The sequence below is a fragment of the Engystomops pustulosus genome, chromosome 4, assembly GCF_040894005.1.
Source record: "Engystomops pustulosus chromosome 4, aEngPut4.maternal, whole genome shotgun sequence".
In the NCBI taxonomy this organism is placed as follows: Eukaryota; Metazoa; Chordata; class Amphibia; order Anura; family Leptodactylidae; genus Engystomops; species Engystomops pustulosus.
In genome coordinates this window covers 144,552,155-144,570,239 of record NC_092414.1, presented here as the reverse complement: position 1 = coordinate 144,570,239, position 18,085 = coordinate 144,552,155, and the positions used below count along the sequence as shown (strand labels likewise).

Here is an 18,085-nt window from a genome sequence, read left to right as displayed (position 1 = left end):
TACGTTGAGGGGTGAACTTTCTATAGTGGGGTAATTTATGGGGTGTTACTATTATTTAGGCCTTACAAAGTCACTTGGAAGCTGAGTTGTCCCTCAAAATGTGAGTTTTGGCAATTTTCATGAAAATAAGAAACATCGCACCTAAAGTTCTGCGCCTAATAACATCCTAGAAAAATGACCGGAAGCATAAAATATCATCCCAACATAAAGCAGATATTCTGTAAATGTTAATTATCAAACTTTTTGGGTAGTTTTACATCTTGTCTGGAAACCAGAACATTTCAAACTTGGAAAATGAAGAATTTTTACAAACTTTTGCCAAATTTTCACTTTTTTTCAGAACGAAACGCAAAACTTATCACTTAAATTTTATAACTAACATGAAGTACAATGTGTCACGAGAAAACATTCTCGAAATCACCCGGATATGTTAAAGCGTTCCGAAGTTATAACCAATTATCGTGAGACGTGTCAGATTTGAAAAATCGAGTCTGGTCATTGAGCTGAAAACTAGTGTCGGTGATAAGGGGTTAAGCCACAGAGTGTGTAAATTTTTTGAAAAATAAATTCATTTAGCCAAAAAAAATAAAAATTTAAAAATTGCACCCGACTTTGTATAAAAGTTGTTTTACATATGTTGAGTGTGTACCTTATAAAATGGGTAAATTAGATTTTGCGCTTTTAATGGAAATGTGAAAAATCCCACCTAAAGTTCTAAGCCTCAGAACATCCTACAAAAATGAGAGGACACAGAAAAACCGTGTCAAAATACAGCAGTCATTGGGTAAATAATAGTCATCACGGTATTTTGGTGTTAGTTTGTGTCGTAAAAGTAAAAAATTATACATTTCGCAAAACATATTAACCAAATTTTTATGTCATGAGAAAACAGTCTCAAAATCACCTAGATATGTTAAAGTGCTCCAAAGCTATAACCAATTACTAGTCACCCAAAATGGGCTGTCAGGAAGGAGCAAAATGGCCTGGTCGTTAGGGGGTTAACAGATGTTCAGTGCAACAGCAGCAGGTCCTGGGCCTGCAGTGAGTGTCTGATCTAATGTAGGCAGGTTTCCTTAGGGCTTGCTATGCTATGGTACATGAGATAAAGTGTACTAATAATGTACAGAGGTTTTCCTCCCTGCTAGTCTGCATATGGCCACTACCGGCAGCTGTGCAGCCATCTGCTTTCTGAATGGTAGCCAGGAGATGCATGTGTGTAGATGTTTTGGATCACACATTTTTTGTAACTTTCAAAGTCTTTCTATTTTGTGTATTATAGCTCATTTGACGGCTATTCCCCTCCACCGCTTCTCCATGTATACACAAACCGCTGCTTACTTACTATGTGGGCGCATGGAGAATACATCTCCAATTCGCAGTTGTATGTCCTTTTCTCATCTTTCATTGCAATGCTGTGTGGTAATAATACAAATAAAGCTTTATTTATATAGCGCCATCATATTCTTCAGCGCTGTACATATCATGGGGTAATAACACAATCGGATAAAGAAACTGGAGTGAGGGCCTTCTTACTATCTATGAGGATGAAGGGGTGACACAGAAGGTCACTTGTACAGTGGTCCAGCCATTCTTTAGAGGATAAAATAAATAGATGATTCTCAATGAACCTATCATCAGCGTGTGGTACAAGATGAGCATGGCAATAGATCTTTACAACAACACTGTGGATATAACACAGTCAGCTGTCTGTAACCAGCCAGATCACTCAAAGTCCTCAATCTATGGATCCACCATGTCTTATGGTGCACAAGAACTAAAGTCCAGAGCGAAGAACACTCAGCACTCACTGGGAAGACTGGGCTCTTTTTAACATCTTATTTATTTCCGTATAAAGACATAGTGCAAACACGATGCAAGATAGATCAATGCATTTCAACGCTCCACATCTTAGTCATGATTCTATACATACAAAAAAAAAACTACCATTTAAGTGGAATTTACCCGCGAAATCAAGCATGATAAAACAGGACACTTACTCATAGATCCAGGCAACATTACCATGGTAATCTTCTTCTATTTAATATCCATGGCTTCCTTTCTTCTAAAGTATAAAAAAAAATGATTATGCTAATGAGTCAGAAGGGCTCTGGTAGTTGTTTCCAGAGCCCCTCAGTGCTGCAGCGTCACAGGCTGTTACAGATCATGTCTCCCACTACCTCTGCCTGTGTTGCAGCAGGAGGACATGCAGGGGGAGAGGAGACCTGCTCTGCTCATAATTGCTTTTTTTTAAAGCTTCATTTTAAAAGTTGATTTGAGATCGAAGAAGGCGGTTGATAACAAATATAAGACGATTACCATCCTCAAGGAACCGGAGTAACTGGTTTATCATACTTTATTTTGATGGTAGATTTTCTTTAAATACCCCACTTGTTACGTCACACAAGAGGACAGTACACCTCATGGCACCCTCATGTGACTCGTGCCACAAAGTGGATCCCATCCGTGGGAACTACCAATTTAGCGGAGTATACAATATAACAACTATAACAATATATTAAAAGTTAAAATCCACATGTATGCTAATGAGATGTTAATCACGTAAGATTTATAAGCCTCCTGAGTCCCCCTTTTTTGGCTTCTTATGCTGTGGTTTTTCTTTTTTTAAAGTGGGGTTTTAATTATGCAAATGAGCCTAAAAGGGCTCCAGGTTCCTTTAAAACCTATGAAGCCCAGGGCCCCTCGGGCTCATATGTATAATTTTTAAAGCCTTTTTTTGTAAAAAAAAAAACAAACAAAAAAAAAAAATGTGGGAAAAGAAACTAAAATAAGAGCAGATCCTGCTAGAGGAGCACGGCCCCGGTCAGTGTGCTTGCTTTACAAGCCTTTATACTGGTGGTTGTTGTTTTTCCATGTATAACATCATGACTAAGATGCGGAGTGCCAAAAATACCTTATATACTCGAGTATAAGCCTAGTTTCTCAACACAAAATTTGTGCTCAAAAACCCTAACTCGGCTTATACTCGAGCCAACTAAAAAATAAAGTCAAAACTCACCTTTCTGACATCACCTGTAGGTCCTCTTCTGTCTGGGACAGTCTGAGACAGAAGAGGACCTATGGGGGACGTCGGAAAGATGAGTACAGTGTTATTTTTTTTCCTACTACAGGGGTTGGGCAGGCTGTATGCTACAGGGGCTGGCAGACTATATACTGGGAGGCTGCAACCAATGCATTTCCCACCCTCGGCTTATACTCGAGTCAATAGGTTTTCCCAGTTTTTTGTGTTGAAATTAGGGGTTTCGGCTTATACTCGGGTCGGCTTATACTCGAGTATTTATGGTACGTGTTTCCTGTATGTCTTTCATACATGAATAAAGAAGCTTTTAAAGAGATCCCAGTCTGCTCAGTGAATGCTGAGTGCTCTTTGCTTTTTTTTAACAATGTGAAGTAGTTGAATGTATTTAGGCTAATTCTTGGTCAACAGCTTGGATAGCAGAATGGCAATAAATAAACTGTCTGAAAGTAACCACAAATAATGACCTTGGATAGGTTTGTAGTATCTTCAGCCATGTTATTGAAACACTTTAAATTGTAGTTTTTCAGATCAGTAGACTTTTATCTTCTCATTTCCCTCTATTTACAGGCATGCTGGTTGTTAATGTGACTTGGAGAAACAAGACCTATGTAGGCACCCTTTTAGATTGCACACGGCATGATTGGGCCCCGCCTAGGTAAGTTTTTATTTAATAATAAAAAAACCCTTGGCTTTTGTCATCTAGACCATTGTCGGACTGGTCCGTATATATACATGGCAGCTAGCAGTGTGCCAATCTGTAGGCAGACCTTTTCTGGCTATTGCATGGTTCCTATACTTGTGAAGGGGGTGCCTGTTTCATACCAACCTGAGGTCCAAATGCCCTCTTTAGCACGCAATAAGGACCTGAACACTGAATTTTAAGGGGTACTTCTGCCTAAGGGAGTAATGTAAATGCTTCAATATTTATCCCTCCGATTGACGTTCCTGGGTTACCTTGCCAACTTCTCTATTGTGCATTGGTGGTGTTGTCACTTCTGGCACTATCCCTGGCTTTAGCAGTCATGCTTTGAGTCCAGGGATTGTTCCAGACATCACTTGCAGTAAGGCTACATTCACACGATGTATGCCCGCCGTACTACGCATACTAGGCATACATCGGCGCTGCGGAGAGGAGCAGGGGATGAGCGCTGCTCACCCCCGCCCCTCTCCATAGGAAGATACAGCGCAAGGCGCCGTATCACGGGAAAAGATAGGACATGTCCTATCTTTTCCCGAGCTACGGAGCGGTACGGTGCCGCACGTGTGGGCCGTGAGCCCATAGAAGTGTATGGGGGACGTATATCGGCCGTATATACGTCCCCCATACGTGTGTGAATGTAGCCTAAACATTACATCATCTTCCTTGACTTGTCAGAAGCTGCAGCAGACAGTCACTGCAGGAGCCAATGAGGCCACCGGAGGGTATAGCATTTTTTTCAATTTCATGCCCACAGTCTGCCACTTAAGGGGGCATCCACACGTTCAGTTTTTCAGATGCAGTTCTTAAAGCAAAATGCAAGTGGATTGGGCGAGAACATATAATTGCTCTTTTTTCTTTTTTTCACACAACTTCTGGTTTGGACATCAAAAACTGCATCTGAAAAACTGAGCATGTGTACGCACCATTAAAGGGTTAAGTGCAAAAACTAAAACCTATTTAAATGATCAATAGCAGGCACCTGGTAACGCTACCAATTACCTATCTGGGAAGAGCATAGGGTTCAGACGCGCATTGTGGTTTCTTCATTGCCTACTAAGAACAGTGTTTTACATTTTATAGTGGCTGCTCTTTATTAATGTAGTTTACCAGTCCTCATGAATGGTACTGAGCAGCAAACAGGCCATATGACCCATAATGTCACATTGCTGTCCTGTGAAAAGGAAGTGGCACAACAGCTCAGCACCTCCTTCATGGCGCACATTGGGAGTGGGAGGACAGAAAGGCTCACGGTTAACACTTGCTGTTGGTGCTAGCAAGGTGTTAACAATTTTAATGCCTCCTGCAAAGCTGCTTTAGACATTTAACTCCTGGCAGCACATGGGCGAAGAACACGAAGACCTGAGGTTGTCTCGTTTTGACCAATTCATTGCAATGCGCGATTTGCACATTGTAATGAATGATGAGGAAAATCCCCATTTTAGTATGGCAGTATATGGTAGGACAAATGAATAGATCAGACCCAATTTCACTGGAGTGGATTCAAAATAGGATAAGGAGGTCCTTCCCACACCTCTACCACACATGCAGACATTCAGATATTCACAAAAACACAATAGGTGATGCAAAATATCTTTCTTTATCAAGGCATTTGTATACAAAATGATACATACCAAAAACTGATACTGTGCATTAATGTAAAGTACATTAGTAGTCCTTCAAAAGTCCATATGACTGTACAGCAATCCACTCCAAACATTTATCCGAGACCTAGCCACATGGATGAGATCGGTGTGTGCTCATTTTGCCATTTTACTAAACATAAAATGTAAGTCCTCAAAATGGTAGCATTGAAAAGCTCATCAAAAGTCTCAAAAATGACACCACATACGGCTCCGTATACCGAAGTATGAAAAAGTTATTAGTGCCAGAAAATGACAAAATGGAGATTTTTTTTTTTGTACAGGTGGTTTTAATTTGTACATTTATGAAAACATAAAACCTTTCATAAATTTGGTATCCCTGTGATCGCACCGACCCAAATAATTTAGGAGATATGTCATTTGGGGTGCACAATGAAAATAAAATCCAGGCCCACAAGGAAAGGGCGCAAATGCATTTTTAAATTAATTTCCCTGTAGAAAACAAGCCCTCACACAGCTCTTTACATCGAAAAATGTATAGATTTTTTTAAGGTAGGTAGAAAAAAAAAAAGTCGTTAATGGGTTAATGTCAGTCCTGTATACCGTTGAACTGCTGAAAAGTTTTAGTCACTTATTCCAACAGCCCTACAGTCCATCTCTGTCTGACATTAAAGGTGTTTTCCCACTTAGACAATTTTCTTATATATACTCAGGATAACAAAATAACACATTCTCTAATTCACTGTTATTAACAAAATCCACCATTTCACAGATTTGAGTCCAGCCTGTCTCCAGCCTATCAGTCCTGGTGTACACAATTTCAGTTTCCTCTTGGATCTTGGATTCCTGTGTGACTTCGTGCTGCTGAGATTTCTGTTGCTCTCTGCTCAGTAGCCCCGCAGACGGCAACAGAAAAGACAGCAACCTACGTAACTTTTAGACACTAATATAGGAGGTTCACGCAGCCTGAGATCCTGGTGTGTAAGATCAGAAGTCCATACATTGGATGCTGTGGCCTCTTCCTACTTGCGTGGTAGTCATTTAAACTAAGTATACTGATCTGATTCCAAAGCAGAAAATAGAGGATCCACAAATCCCATAAAATAATACTGTATTTTTTGGACTGTAAGGTGCACTAAACATCCTTCGATTTTCAGAAATCAAAGGTGTGCCTTATAGTCCAGTGTGCCTTATAGTCCAGTGTGCCTTATAGTCCAGTGTGCCTTATAGTCCAGTGTGCCTTATAGTCCAGTGTGCCTTATAGTCCAGTGTGCCTTATAGTCCAGTGTGCCTTATAGTCCAGTGTGCCTTATAGTCCAGTGTGCCTTATAGTCCAGTGTGCCTTATAGTCCAGTGTGCCTTATAGTCCAGTGTGCCTTATAGTCCAGTGTGCCTTATAGTCCAGTGTGCCTTATAGTCCAGTGTGCCTTATAGTCCAGTGTGCCTTATAGTCCAGTGTGCCTTTTATATGAACCGCACTTACAGACAACAGCTGTCTTGAACTGTGCACAGGTCTGCCACCTGCTGGTCATTCATCCTTATAATCAGGTGCGCCTTATAATCCGGTGCGCCTTATATATGAACCTAGACGTTTTAGCAGGCATTTATTGATGGTGCGCCTTATACTCTGGTGCGCCTTATAGTCCAAAAAATACTCTAATTTTATTGCTACACAAATTAAAAACAAGTTATACATAAAATAATAATGTGTAACCTTAGTCAAAGGTCTTTTGACCGAAACATGTGTCAGGGTTGGTGCTGGTTAGTTACCCGAGGTAATATACTTGTTTGCTTTTTGCTATACTTTGGAGTTTTGGCACTTTATGACAGTCTCCTCTTACACCTTTGGATATTTTGGTGTTAGTTTTAAGTATTTTGATCTAATTTTGTCCCCATAGTCTGGGATATACCTCAGTAGATATATGTACAATATTCACAAATTATATGCATTATAGACCTGCTGCCCAGCACTAATGTCTTCTATACATTCATCCACATTATTATCTTATATATGAATTGTTTTTAATTTGTGTACTAATAAAAATATTAGTTTATGGTGTTTGTGGTAGTTTGCGCTCTATTATTTGCTTTAGTATTATTGTTTTGCATTTTGAGAGGCCACTTTGTACTTAGAGCAGCTAACGTAGCACAATTGTGTGCAATATTATATATACGGAAATACTTATTATACTTTCCATTAATTCTATTGTTTTGGTTGAGCATATCTTTATTAGGCTTGAAATGCTGCATTTCCTGCAAAAGAAAAAGTATGTGGCCATATTTACATTTTAAAAAATTCCCCTTTTATACAAGGCACCTTAACATAACCACATGCAAAATTTTTGATATCCTGTGTGAAATTAATAAATGTTGCCGGTGTTACCCCAATGATAAAATAGTTACCCGAATCACCATATGCTTTGGCCTTGTCTGCTTCTGTGTTTTCACTAAAAAAAAGTAATGCAATATGTGCCTCAATGAAGGAACTGTAGTAAATATAAGAAAGAAAAATGTGTTTAGTCCCACAACACACTGCTGTCTGTCTCTATTCTTTGTTTACTTGGCTGCAGTGGTGATATGATGCAACTTGTCATGGTTCTCAGCAGTCTTGTGCCATACAATGTTGAGATCAGTGATTTATTGCTACACTGATCTGAACCTGCTGTGGTATAGTAAACAAACGCCAGCATGATGCATTGAGCAAAGTATTGTTTTATTTACATAACTTAAAGGGGTTGGCCACTTTTCAATAAATCTGTTCCATCAGACATGTCTCTGCATGAGTACAGTACAAACCAAAAGTTTGGACACACATTCTCATTCAAAATGTTTTCTGTATTTTCATAACTATAAAAATTAGTTGCATCAAAACAATGAATTAAGATATGTATAGTTATATACTTAACATAAAAGTGTGAAACAGCTGAAAATATGTCTTAGGCTACATTCACACGGACGTATGAAAACGGCCGTATCCGTACCGTTTTTTTACAGATTACATACGGCCACATTTATTTCAATGGACAATACGTCTGACTTTTTATATTGCCGTTGTTAACTCCGTTCCGTACCGTACTGTATACTGGCCGTATAAAAATATAGAGCATGTCCTATTTTCTCCCGTATTTCAGTTCCGTATGCCATAGAAGTCTATGGGGACGTATAAAATACGGGTTACATACGTGCTGCATACGGATGAAAAACGTCACGAATATACGGCCCGTAAATACGGGACTGGAGAAATCATACGGTTGTGTGAATGTAGCCTTATATTCTAGGTTCCTCAAAGTCCCATCCTTTTGCTTCTGCTTTGCACACTCATGGCATTCTCTTGATGAACTTCAAGAGGTAGTGACCTGAAATGGTCTTCCAACAGTCTTGAAGGAATTCTTAGAGATGCTTAGCGCTTTTTGGCCCTTTTGCCTTTACTCTGCGGTCCAGCTCAACCCAAACCATCTTGTTTGGGTTCAGGTCTGGTGAATGTGGAGGCCAGGTCATCTGGCGTAGCACCTCATCACTCTCATAAAGCCCTTACACAGCCTGGATGTGTTTTGGGGTCATTGTCCTGACAAAAAATAAATGAGGGTTCAACTAAACTCAAACCGGATGGAATAGCATGCTGCTGCAAGATGCTGTGGTAACCATGCTGGTTCAGTATACCTACAATTCTTAATTAATCACGAACAGAGTCACCAGCAAAGCAGCCCCACACCATCACACCTCCTCCTCCATGCTTCACGGTGGGAACCAGGCATGTAGAGTCTATTCGTTCACCTTTTTTGTGTTGCACAAAGATCTCAAATTTGGACTCATCAGACCAAAGCACATATTTCCACTTTTTTAATGTTCATTCCTTGAGTTCTTTAGCCCAAACATGTCTCTTCTGCTTGTTGCCTGTCCTTAGCAGTGGTTTCCTAGCAGCTATTTTACCATGAATGCTTCTGCACACAGTCTCATCTTAGCAGTTGTTGTAGAGATGTGTCTGCTGCTAGAACTCTGTGTGGCATTAACCTGGTCTCTAATATGAGCTGCTGTTACCCTGCGATTTCTGAGGCTGGTGACTTGGATTAACTAATCCTCCGCAGCAGAGGTGACTCTTGGTCTTCCTTTCCTGGGAAGGGTGGGTGGAGAACTCTGCACAACACAACTGATGGTCCCAACCCATTTATAGGGCAAGAAATCCCACTTATTAAACCGGACAGGGCACCTGTGATGTGAAAACCTTTTCTGGTGACTACTTCTTGAAGCTCATCAAGAGAATGCCAAGAGTGTGCAAAGCAGTAATCAAAGCAAAAGGTGGCAACTTTGAAACAACTGAAAATGTCATATTCTACACTCTTCAGACTTTTTTTTAAGTATATAATCAATACCAAAAAGAAGATATAACCACTACACAAGTAACATGTCCCTATACTGAACACGAAACACAATACCAACAATAGTAATCAGGACTATATTCATCAAAAAATCACGATACATAAAACAACAAAAATACAATAATCAAATTTTATTCCCACAAGGTACCAAAAAGGGCAACACAATTTAAAAACATCGCTAAAATACACAACAACAAACACACAAAAGCGGTGGTGGTAAATAAATACACAGTTTCACCGAAATAGGTATAAGGTAAATATAGAAAATACAGTACACGTATCTATTAGAGTACCCAGGCCCAATAGTCAATTCGCCCAAAAGAAAAAAGGGCATTACATGTACAAAGGCCTACCACTCTACCAAAACGACTCACAAGACCACCACCACAGCACCCCGACGTACGTTTCGCCGTCGCTTCCTCAAGGGGATGTGCTGCAGTAGGGCAAGAGGAGAGTATATATGACCAGGGAAACACCCACAGATTGTACGAGGGCCAATAGAAACACTTTGTGTATTCATAAATTGTGTATTTTTTTTTAAGTATATAATTCCACATGTGTTAATTCATAGTTTTTATGCCTTCAGTTTGAATCTACAATTTTTATACTCCTTAAAATACAGAAATCTCCTTTAATGAGGTGTGTCCAAACTTTTGGTCAGTACTGTATGTACCTGTACCTTTGCCTCCCTCTAGAGCTTCAGCCTTTCCCTGTTCTCATCATGCTGCACTCTGCATATACACACAACTTTCTCGCTCCATCTGTCCGTCCTAATTGGCTTCACCCACTGTGCCTCTTTTTCTCTCACAGTCCGCTTCACTGACAGACGCAGGGAAAGGTGAGGGCGGGGTGTATGATGCGTCATAATCTTCTGCTGCAGGTCCCTTCTCATTTATTAGTGCACAGACATGTAACAGATCCCCGGAGAGTTTAGAGATGTTGAATCAATTAACGAACATTCAGGGATTATTATTAAGGCAGTACAGGCACATGGGCAATGTATGTAATAGAGTGGCCAACCCCTTTAAAATATCCTAAAAAAGCGTTTTGTATGATATTTATTTTTAATCTGTGAGCAGTGTGTGTTCTTGATCTTTGGCCCTAATTTATGATCTAAATTTGTGTAAAAATAATTTTAAATTAAAATCCTCACCCTCTTTATTTTTTTTCCTTCCCCCTCCAGATTCTGCGACTCTCCCACAAGTGACTTGGAGATGCGGAACGGACGGGGGAGGGGTAAACGCATGCGGCCAAGTAGTAATGCTCCTATTGCGGAAGGTACACCAGCCCCTGATAGTAAAGGTGCAAGTAGCAGTAGCAGCAGCAGCAGCAAGACTAGGGCTGGTGCCAACAACAAAGGGAGACGAGGAAGCCAGAATTCAAGTGAACATCGTCCACCCCCCTGCAATCCAGCAGAAGATATAAAAGCTAGCCCATCTTCTGCTAGCAAACGTAAAAGCAAGCCCCCTTCTGACATGGAACTGACCTCCAGCTCTGAAGACTCTAAGGGGAGTAAGCGTGCTCGTACAAACTCAATGGGATCCTCATCTGCCCCAGGGACTGTTCCATTACCTTTAACAGTGCCATTAAGCTCTATTAAGGTAGAACCAGCTGCATTGGACCGCAATTGTTCCTCCCCCATATTAATAGACTGTCCACACCCTAATTGCAACAAGAAATACAAGCACATTAATGGCCTGAAGTACCATCAGGCTCATGCACATACAGATGATGACAGTAAACCAGAGGCAGATGGAGATAGTGAATGTGGTGAGGAGCCACACCTTCATATCGACATGGGTAGTTGTAATGGTACCTTTCCAACACAAAAGGGCTCCCTTTCCCCAGCACGTTCTGCAACTCCTAAAGCTCGTTTGACTGAACCACATAGTCCTACACTCTCTTCCAAATTTGGGGGAAAGGTTGTATGCAAGAAAAAAAATGGTACTGAAGGAGATACAGACCCAGGAGCACTTTCCAATGATGGATCAGATGATGGTACCATGGCAGCAGATGACACAAGCAATGATGCATTTGACTTGCAGGAAAAGCGATTGTCTGATAAAGATGGATCTAAAAAGGGCAATGGGTGCAATAAGCCTGACAAGTTGGCATCATCTAAAAGTGTGAAGTCTGCTCGCCCTATTGCCCCTGCAATTGTTCCCCAGCAAATGTACACCATTCAAACTACAACTTTCACTGCTGGTAGCCCTGGTTCCTCCACGGGTCTTACCACCACGGTTGTCCAAGCCATGCCTACCAGCCCACAGCTTAAACCTATTCAGCCCAAACCAACAGTAATGGGGGAGCCATCTAGTATTAATCCATCTTTAACTCCATCTAGGGATAAAAAGAAAAAGGATAAAAAGAGAAAAGAGCAAAGGGATGATGAAAGTCCAGGATCCTCTGTGAAAGTAGGACGTCCAGAAGATGGGAAGAGTCCTCTTGGAGAAGCAGGAAGCGATTCAGCAAACAAAGGTGATGGACTTATAAATGGCTCGGAGGCTCATCAGAGTAGGCTAGCAAGCATAAAGGCAGAGGCTGACAAAATCTATAGCTTCACAGACAATGCACCAAGCCCTTCCATTGGAGGAGGTGGTGGTAGTAGTGGCGGTAACTCAAACCGAATGGAAAATCCTAGTCCTGGTCAACCCATGACCCCATTACATGTTGTGACCCAAAATGGAGCAGAAGGAACTTCAGCTAAAACAAACAGCCCAGCTTACTCTGACATCTCAGATGCAGGAGAAGATGGAGAAGGTAAAGTGGAAGGCACAAAGGCCAAGGATCCAGAGCAATTGGTGAAAGAAAGTGCCAAAAAGTCCCTTTTTCCACCACAACCACAGAGCAAAGAATCCCCCTTCTATCAGACATTTGAAACTTATTACTCTCCCAACTATGCACATTCCAGTCCCAGTGCCATGAACCCCACTGGCCAGACTACACCAGAAAGCCAGCCACTGAAAGTTAAGAAAGAAGAAGATCTGGAAGTAACAGAAGTTAAAATGAAGATTGAACCACCTGAAGAGAAAAAAGCAGAGCTTACCAGTACTAGCCAACAACCCTCAGTCATTCAACAGCGTCCAAATATGTACATGCAGTCTCTATATTACAATCAGTATGCCTATGTGCCGCCTTATGGCTATAGTGACCAAGGGTACCATGCTCATCTGCTGAGCACAAACCCAGCATATAGACAGCAATATGAGGAGCACCAGAAACAAAGACAAACCCTTGAACAGCAGCAACAGCAGCAGCGTAGCATTGACAAGAAGGCAGAGATGGCTATGAGAGATCGAGAAGCCACTCTTAAAGAAGAATGGAAGCACAAGTCTTCAGTACCTCCAACACTCACAAAGGCACCAAGTCTAACTGACTTGGGAAAGTCCGGTCCTAGCAAACCTAAGGAGCTGGTTTCTGGGTCTGACTCAAGCAAGTCTGTGATTATCCCCAAACCCGAGGACTCCAAAATCCCCATACAACAAGCCGAAGGTTTGAAAGCAAAAGTATCTGAAGTTAGTGGTCATACAGGAAAGGAAAGTGGAGAACCATCAAAACCAATAGGGGAGTGCAACAGGCAAGCGGGACTGGACCCTGTATTGTGGTACAGACAGGTAAGACATATATATTTAGTAATCTCATCCCTTTTATAGAAGTAATGGTAGGCTATGTTGTGACTGTGGTTGCTTGCTGTCTTACTCTGAAATACCATTTGATATTTTTCACAGTAGACATTTATCACCTACTTATATTAACGTATGTATACTTTATCCATCAGTTATGTGCAGAAAGTGGGTCCCTAATATCTGCTGCTGTGAGATTTGAGTAGGGTTTGAGCCAGCACTATACTGCTTCTTTTTCTATGGAGGTGATGGATGCAGCCCAATGTTGTACTACTTTTGGACAACAGGGATGAGTAAAAAAAATTGATGGGAGCTTGGTCCGATTCCTGATTTCTAACTGGAGCCTGCTGCTTTTTCTGGTCCCTGCACTTTTAAAGAAGAACTGTTGCCCTTAAAAAATGCACTAGATGTAGCTAGAAGTGTTAAACTGCAACCTTTGTCTGAACCCTCCGATAAAGCTAAGAAATGCTGTACTGCCGGACCAAGCTCGCAGCAGTCCTGCTTATTCGTGAGTAGACGGTCCGAGGAGGCGGTGACTTCCGCATGAAGCCCTATGCTGTGGGAGGGACGGTCCGGGGGAGAAGCAGAGGAGAAGGCAGCGCCAGCTTTATTGGAGGGTTCTGATAATGCTAGCAGTTTAACACTGCTAATAATGGGGTAGCGATAGGAGCTGCTTACTTTAATAAGCAACTTCTAGTGCATTTTTTTTTTGTTAGGTGACAGGTCCTCTTTAATACACTACCATTGTCCATATAACAATACTTTGCTTTAAGTTTGCATGTGATTCTGTCATGCATTAACCATTACAGTGCCATTAAAGCTTGTGCGATAACTGATCAGAAATTGTCACTTGTCCCCCGCTCATACCTATACATATACATAGCACTAGAACAATGATGACGAACCTTTTGGCGGCCGAGTGCCCAAACTGCAACCCAAATCCCCCCTTATTTATCGCAAGGTAAATCATACTGGCCTCCTGAGGGCAAGATGGAAATTTGCATCATTTTAGCTTCTTTCCAGTGTCCCTCTGCACACAGAAAATCGTGGGGCCCGCAGAAGGTCCTCCAAAGATAATTCGGCCCTGTTTACTCATTTCCCTCTTCCTACAGTCTCTAGCAGCGAAGTAAGTATCACTTTAATATATGACCGAAAGCAGCCTCTTTTTTAAGTTGCTTGGAACTGCAGAAAGATACTTTGCATCCTATCTGGTGTGCTGGGGCGACGGCCCGGGTGCTCACAGAAAGGGCTCCGAGTGCCACCTCTGGCACCCGTGCCATAGGTTCACCACCACTGCACTAGAACATTGGTGTAGGCAAGCTCATCTATCATTATATACACATACAAAGGCAAGTAAGCTTATGGACAAAGTGGTTATGTGGATAACTCGCTGCCATTTGTGTGTTCCTTTACATTATATTGTGCAAATTAAAGAAACTATGTGGAAATAAACCAAATCCAGTTTGTCTCTGCATAACTCTGTGTAATGTAGTAATGGAGTGCAACCTGTTTAAAACTAGTTTGACAGTGGTATTTGTGTTCTGGCAAACTATATGTTGGTGACCTTAGAGTTGGCTCCACCCACATACTACATATATTATACTAAATGCACTGTCTACACTGAAAATCTACGGATCAATTCTAGTGCAAACACTGAGCCAGCTTAACAATTCAGCTGTATATTTTTCAGAAATCAATACAGCCCTGGGTGTCCTGACATACTGTAACCATGCAGGTGATGTGATATGTTTGTGAGGTTATATATGTACACTGCTAATAATTTCTTCCCATTCTGTATGTAAAGCAACAAGAAGCAGAGTCACGCATGTGGTCCTACGTTTATCCGAAGTACACAGACGCACTGAAAGCGGATGATGAAAGGTGGAAAGAAGAGAGAGATAGGAAAGTTAAAGAGGAGAGAAGCCGGAGCAAAGAAGCCTCTGCTAAAGAAGATGGCAAGGAAGCAATTAATGTAGAAGTTAAGGGACCCCAGCAATCTGAAGATCCACGTGGGCTGGCCAAGGACCCTCGCACTAGCACACATGTGCCAGTTTCATCACCACTTACCCAACATCAGTCCTATATCCCGTACATGCATGGTTACACCTATAGCCAAGCATATGACCCAAGCCATCCAAGCTACCGTGGGATGCCTGCAGTCATGATGCAGAATTACCCAGGTATTTTAGAAAAGGCCTTGTTCGCTTTATAGTTGTGTAAATTATAAGTTTATTTACACAGCACCAATATTTTTTGCAGTGCCATGCAATAGGATATTAAGATTAAGGTTATTGCTATAGTTTACCATCTAACTTTTCCTACTATTTAAATAAAAAGAATCAAATAACAGTAAATAAAGTCTCTAGATATGAGCCTGTTAATGTGAAGGATGTACATCTGACTATTACAATTGGTGCCAAATAACCCTGTTCTACCTCCCCACGGCCAGAAGCCCTGTATAGATCCTCAAGTAGTTGACGATACAGTGGTATATTAGTCCATGTATGTCAGTAAAATACAGCTATCTCTTATTTCATGTCTAGGTTCCTACCTCCCCTCCAGTTATTCATTTTCTCCGTATGGCAACAAGGTTTCTGGCAGTGACGAGGCTGAGAAGTCACGAGCCAGCCCAAGCGTCGGCTGCAAATCCACCACAGAGTCTAAAGCCCTTGATATACTGCAGCAACACGCAAGCCATTACAAGAGCAAGTCTCCCACAGTAAGTACACGCAGAGCAAAGCATAGTCCATCTGCAGAATTTTGTACAAAATCAAATTACCTCTATTTGTAATGTGACATCCTTTTAAAGGAATTAAAGCATTTTTTTTCAAAAAACTACAAATATTCACATCGGCTCTTCTTGATGCTGATCCGGTGCTTTTCTTCTCTAAGCTTGACACGCCGGGAGCACCTAGAAAATTACCAGCGCGGGTGCTGTGGCAGGTGCTAAGAATAAAGTCAAAACAAGTGTCAACAACCCAGGCAGGGCCCCCCCCACCCCCCCACCAGCCACTTGTGTCATTTGGGACCTGACGTAGGGAACGGTGCATTACAAAATTGCATTTTTATGTATGCCCCTAATAAACTTATTATCTTGCACTCTTGAGGCTTGGTATGGTGTAACACAATAAACATTTATTAGTTGCATAATTAAAAGTGGGCAACCTATTTTAGGAATGCACTGTTCCCTTCTACAGGTCCTAAAAGATACAAGTGGCTGGGGCCACGTCGCCGCCCAAGTTGCCAAGACTTGTTTGGGTTTTGTTCTTACTATCTGTTAGAACCGGCCTGAGCCATTTTATCTTTTGGGATCTGACTGAGGGAACGGTGCATTCCCGAAACGTATTGCCAACTTTTACCTATGCCACTAATAAATGTATATTGTGTTTCACCATACCAAGCCTGAAGAGCACATCAGTTATTACCTAAATTCTTCTATTATCCTCACAACTACTTATAACTTCAGTCACTGGTCATAAAGGGGTTTGCCTATGAAAGAAAGTTCTCATATTTTCTTTCCCTCGGATGTTTGAACAATAAAGATAATTTTTTTGCTCTTTTAGCGTCTAGTGATGGTCAGTGTGGGCGGGGACTCTCTAAGCAGACAATTCATGATTTCTCTGTGCTGTGAGATGCTTTGTGCTGACAATATGTTTGGATTATCAGGGTACTGGGTTTATTTTCACTTTCATTTAGCTTCTAAACAGTGTTTTTGTAACTGACTCGTAAAAAAGAGCGATGAGACAGAATAGAGTCATGAGGTGGATACAAGACACAATGACACACTTGGCTCTGTTGCCTCATCTAATCAATAAAACGGAGTGTGCACTGCTATGTCACCCTGTCCCTGGGATCCAGAGCTTATCTTGTTTGTAGAGCAGCTACTGCTGTATCTTCTCCATACTACTAGAAGCATGGCTGAACCAGGACGTGGCCTTGTCTGTAGTGCTGTCTGCCTCCAATGCAAGATAAGCTAGAGGGAATTGTCAGACCATAGTCAGAAGAATTACTGTTTGATCCAGGGACAACTAAAATTGTAAACCGGTTGGAATTAAATCTGTGAAATGCTGTATTTTTGTTAACATTGAATTAGAGAATGTGTTATTTGGTTATCTTTGTCTTCATGGGAATACACCTTTGATGGTCTTTAAAGGGTACCTGTTGAGGCGATTTGGGACACCAAACCGCCCACAAGTCCTTATGTTTGGTGTCCCATATCGCCCTGTATGACTTTAAGCACTTAAAAAAAATAAAAATAAAGAAACTTCATACTTACCTAAGTTCGTCGATTCCCTAAGTGCCTTCGTGTTCCGGCAAGTGAAGCCTGGAGCATTACACCCCGGCTTCACTGCACATGCTCTGTAGGTATGGCGCATGCGCAGTGAAGCCAACCAGCTTCACTTCCCGCTCTGCAAGATGAGGCGCCGGTGCAGGATATCCTGATGTGAGTCCGATGTGCCACATTTATGTAAGTATTTTCTACATTTTTTTCCATTTAAAAACGTCAAAAGGGTCGATTTGTGACTCTAAACCATAGGTCCACAAGGACCTGTAGTTGATCTAGGTGCCAAATTGACCTGACAGGTATTCTTTAACACAGGTTTACCAATTGGGGTTGTTAACCATTTAAGTGCCCTGGTCAAATGCAATCATGGCATATAGGCTCTAGCATCTTGTACTTGTATACGTTTGACGGCCACAATGATGTAAATGGGGGAGGTCGATCAATGTCTTCATGGTGAAAGACA

General features: G+C 41.4%; 1 protein-coding gene across 5 annotated transcripts in view; it reads left to right on the top strand.

The window, feature by feature from the left end:
- Window positions 1–18,085, top strand: part of ZNF609 (zinc finger protein 609) — a 57,972-nt gene that overhangs the window by 35,550 nt on the left and 4,337 nt on the right. For 4 of the 5 annotated variants that reach the window (XM_072147921.1, XM_072147922.1, XM_072147924.1 and 1 more), the window contains 4 exons: window positions 3,605–3,692; window positions 10,898–13,328; window positions 15,142–15,517; window positions 15,881–16,056. In XM_072147921.1, coding sequence (XP_072004022.1) covers window positions 3,605–3,692; window positions 10,898–13,328; window positions 15,142–15,517; window positions 15,881–16,056 — 3,071 coding nt within the window. The remainder of the gene's footprint in view (window positions 1–3,604; window positions 3,693–10,897; window positions 13,329–15,141; window positions 15,518–15,880; window positions 16,057–18,085) is intronic. The other variant, XM_072147923.1, reaches the window with a different exon arrangement.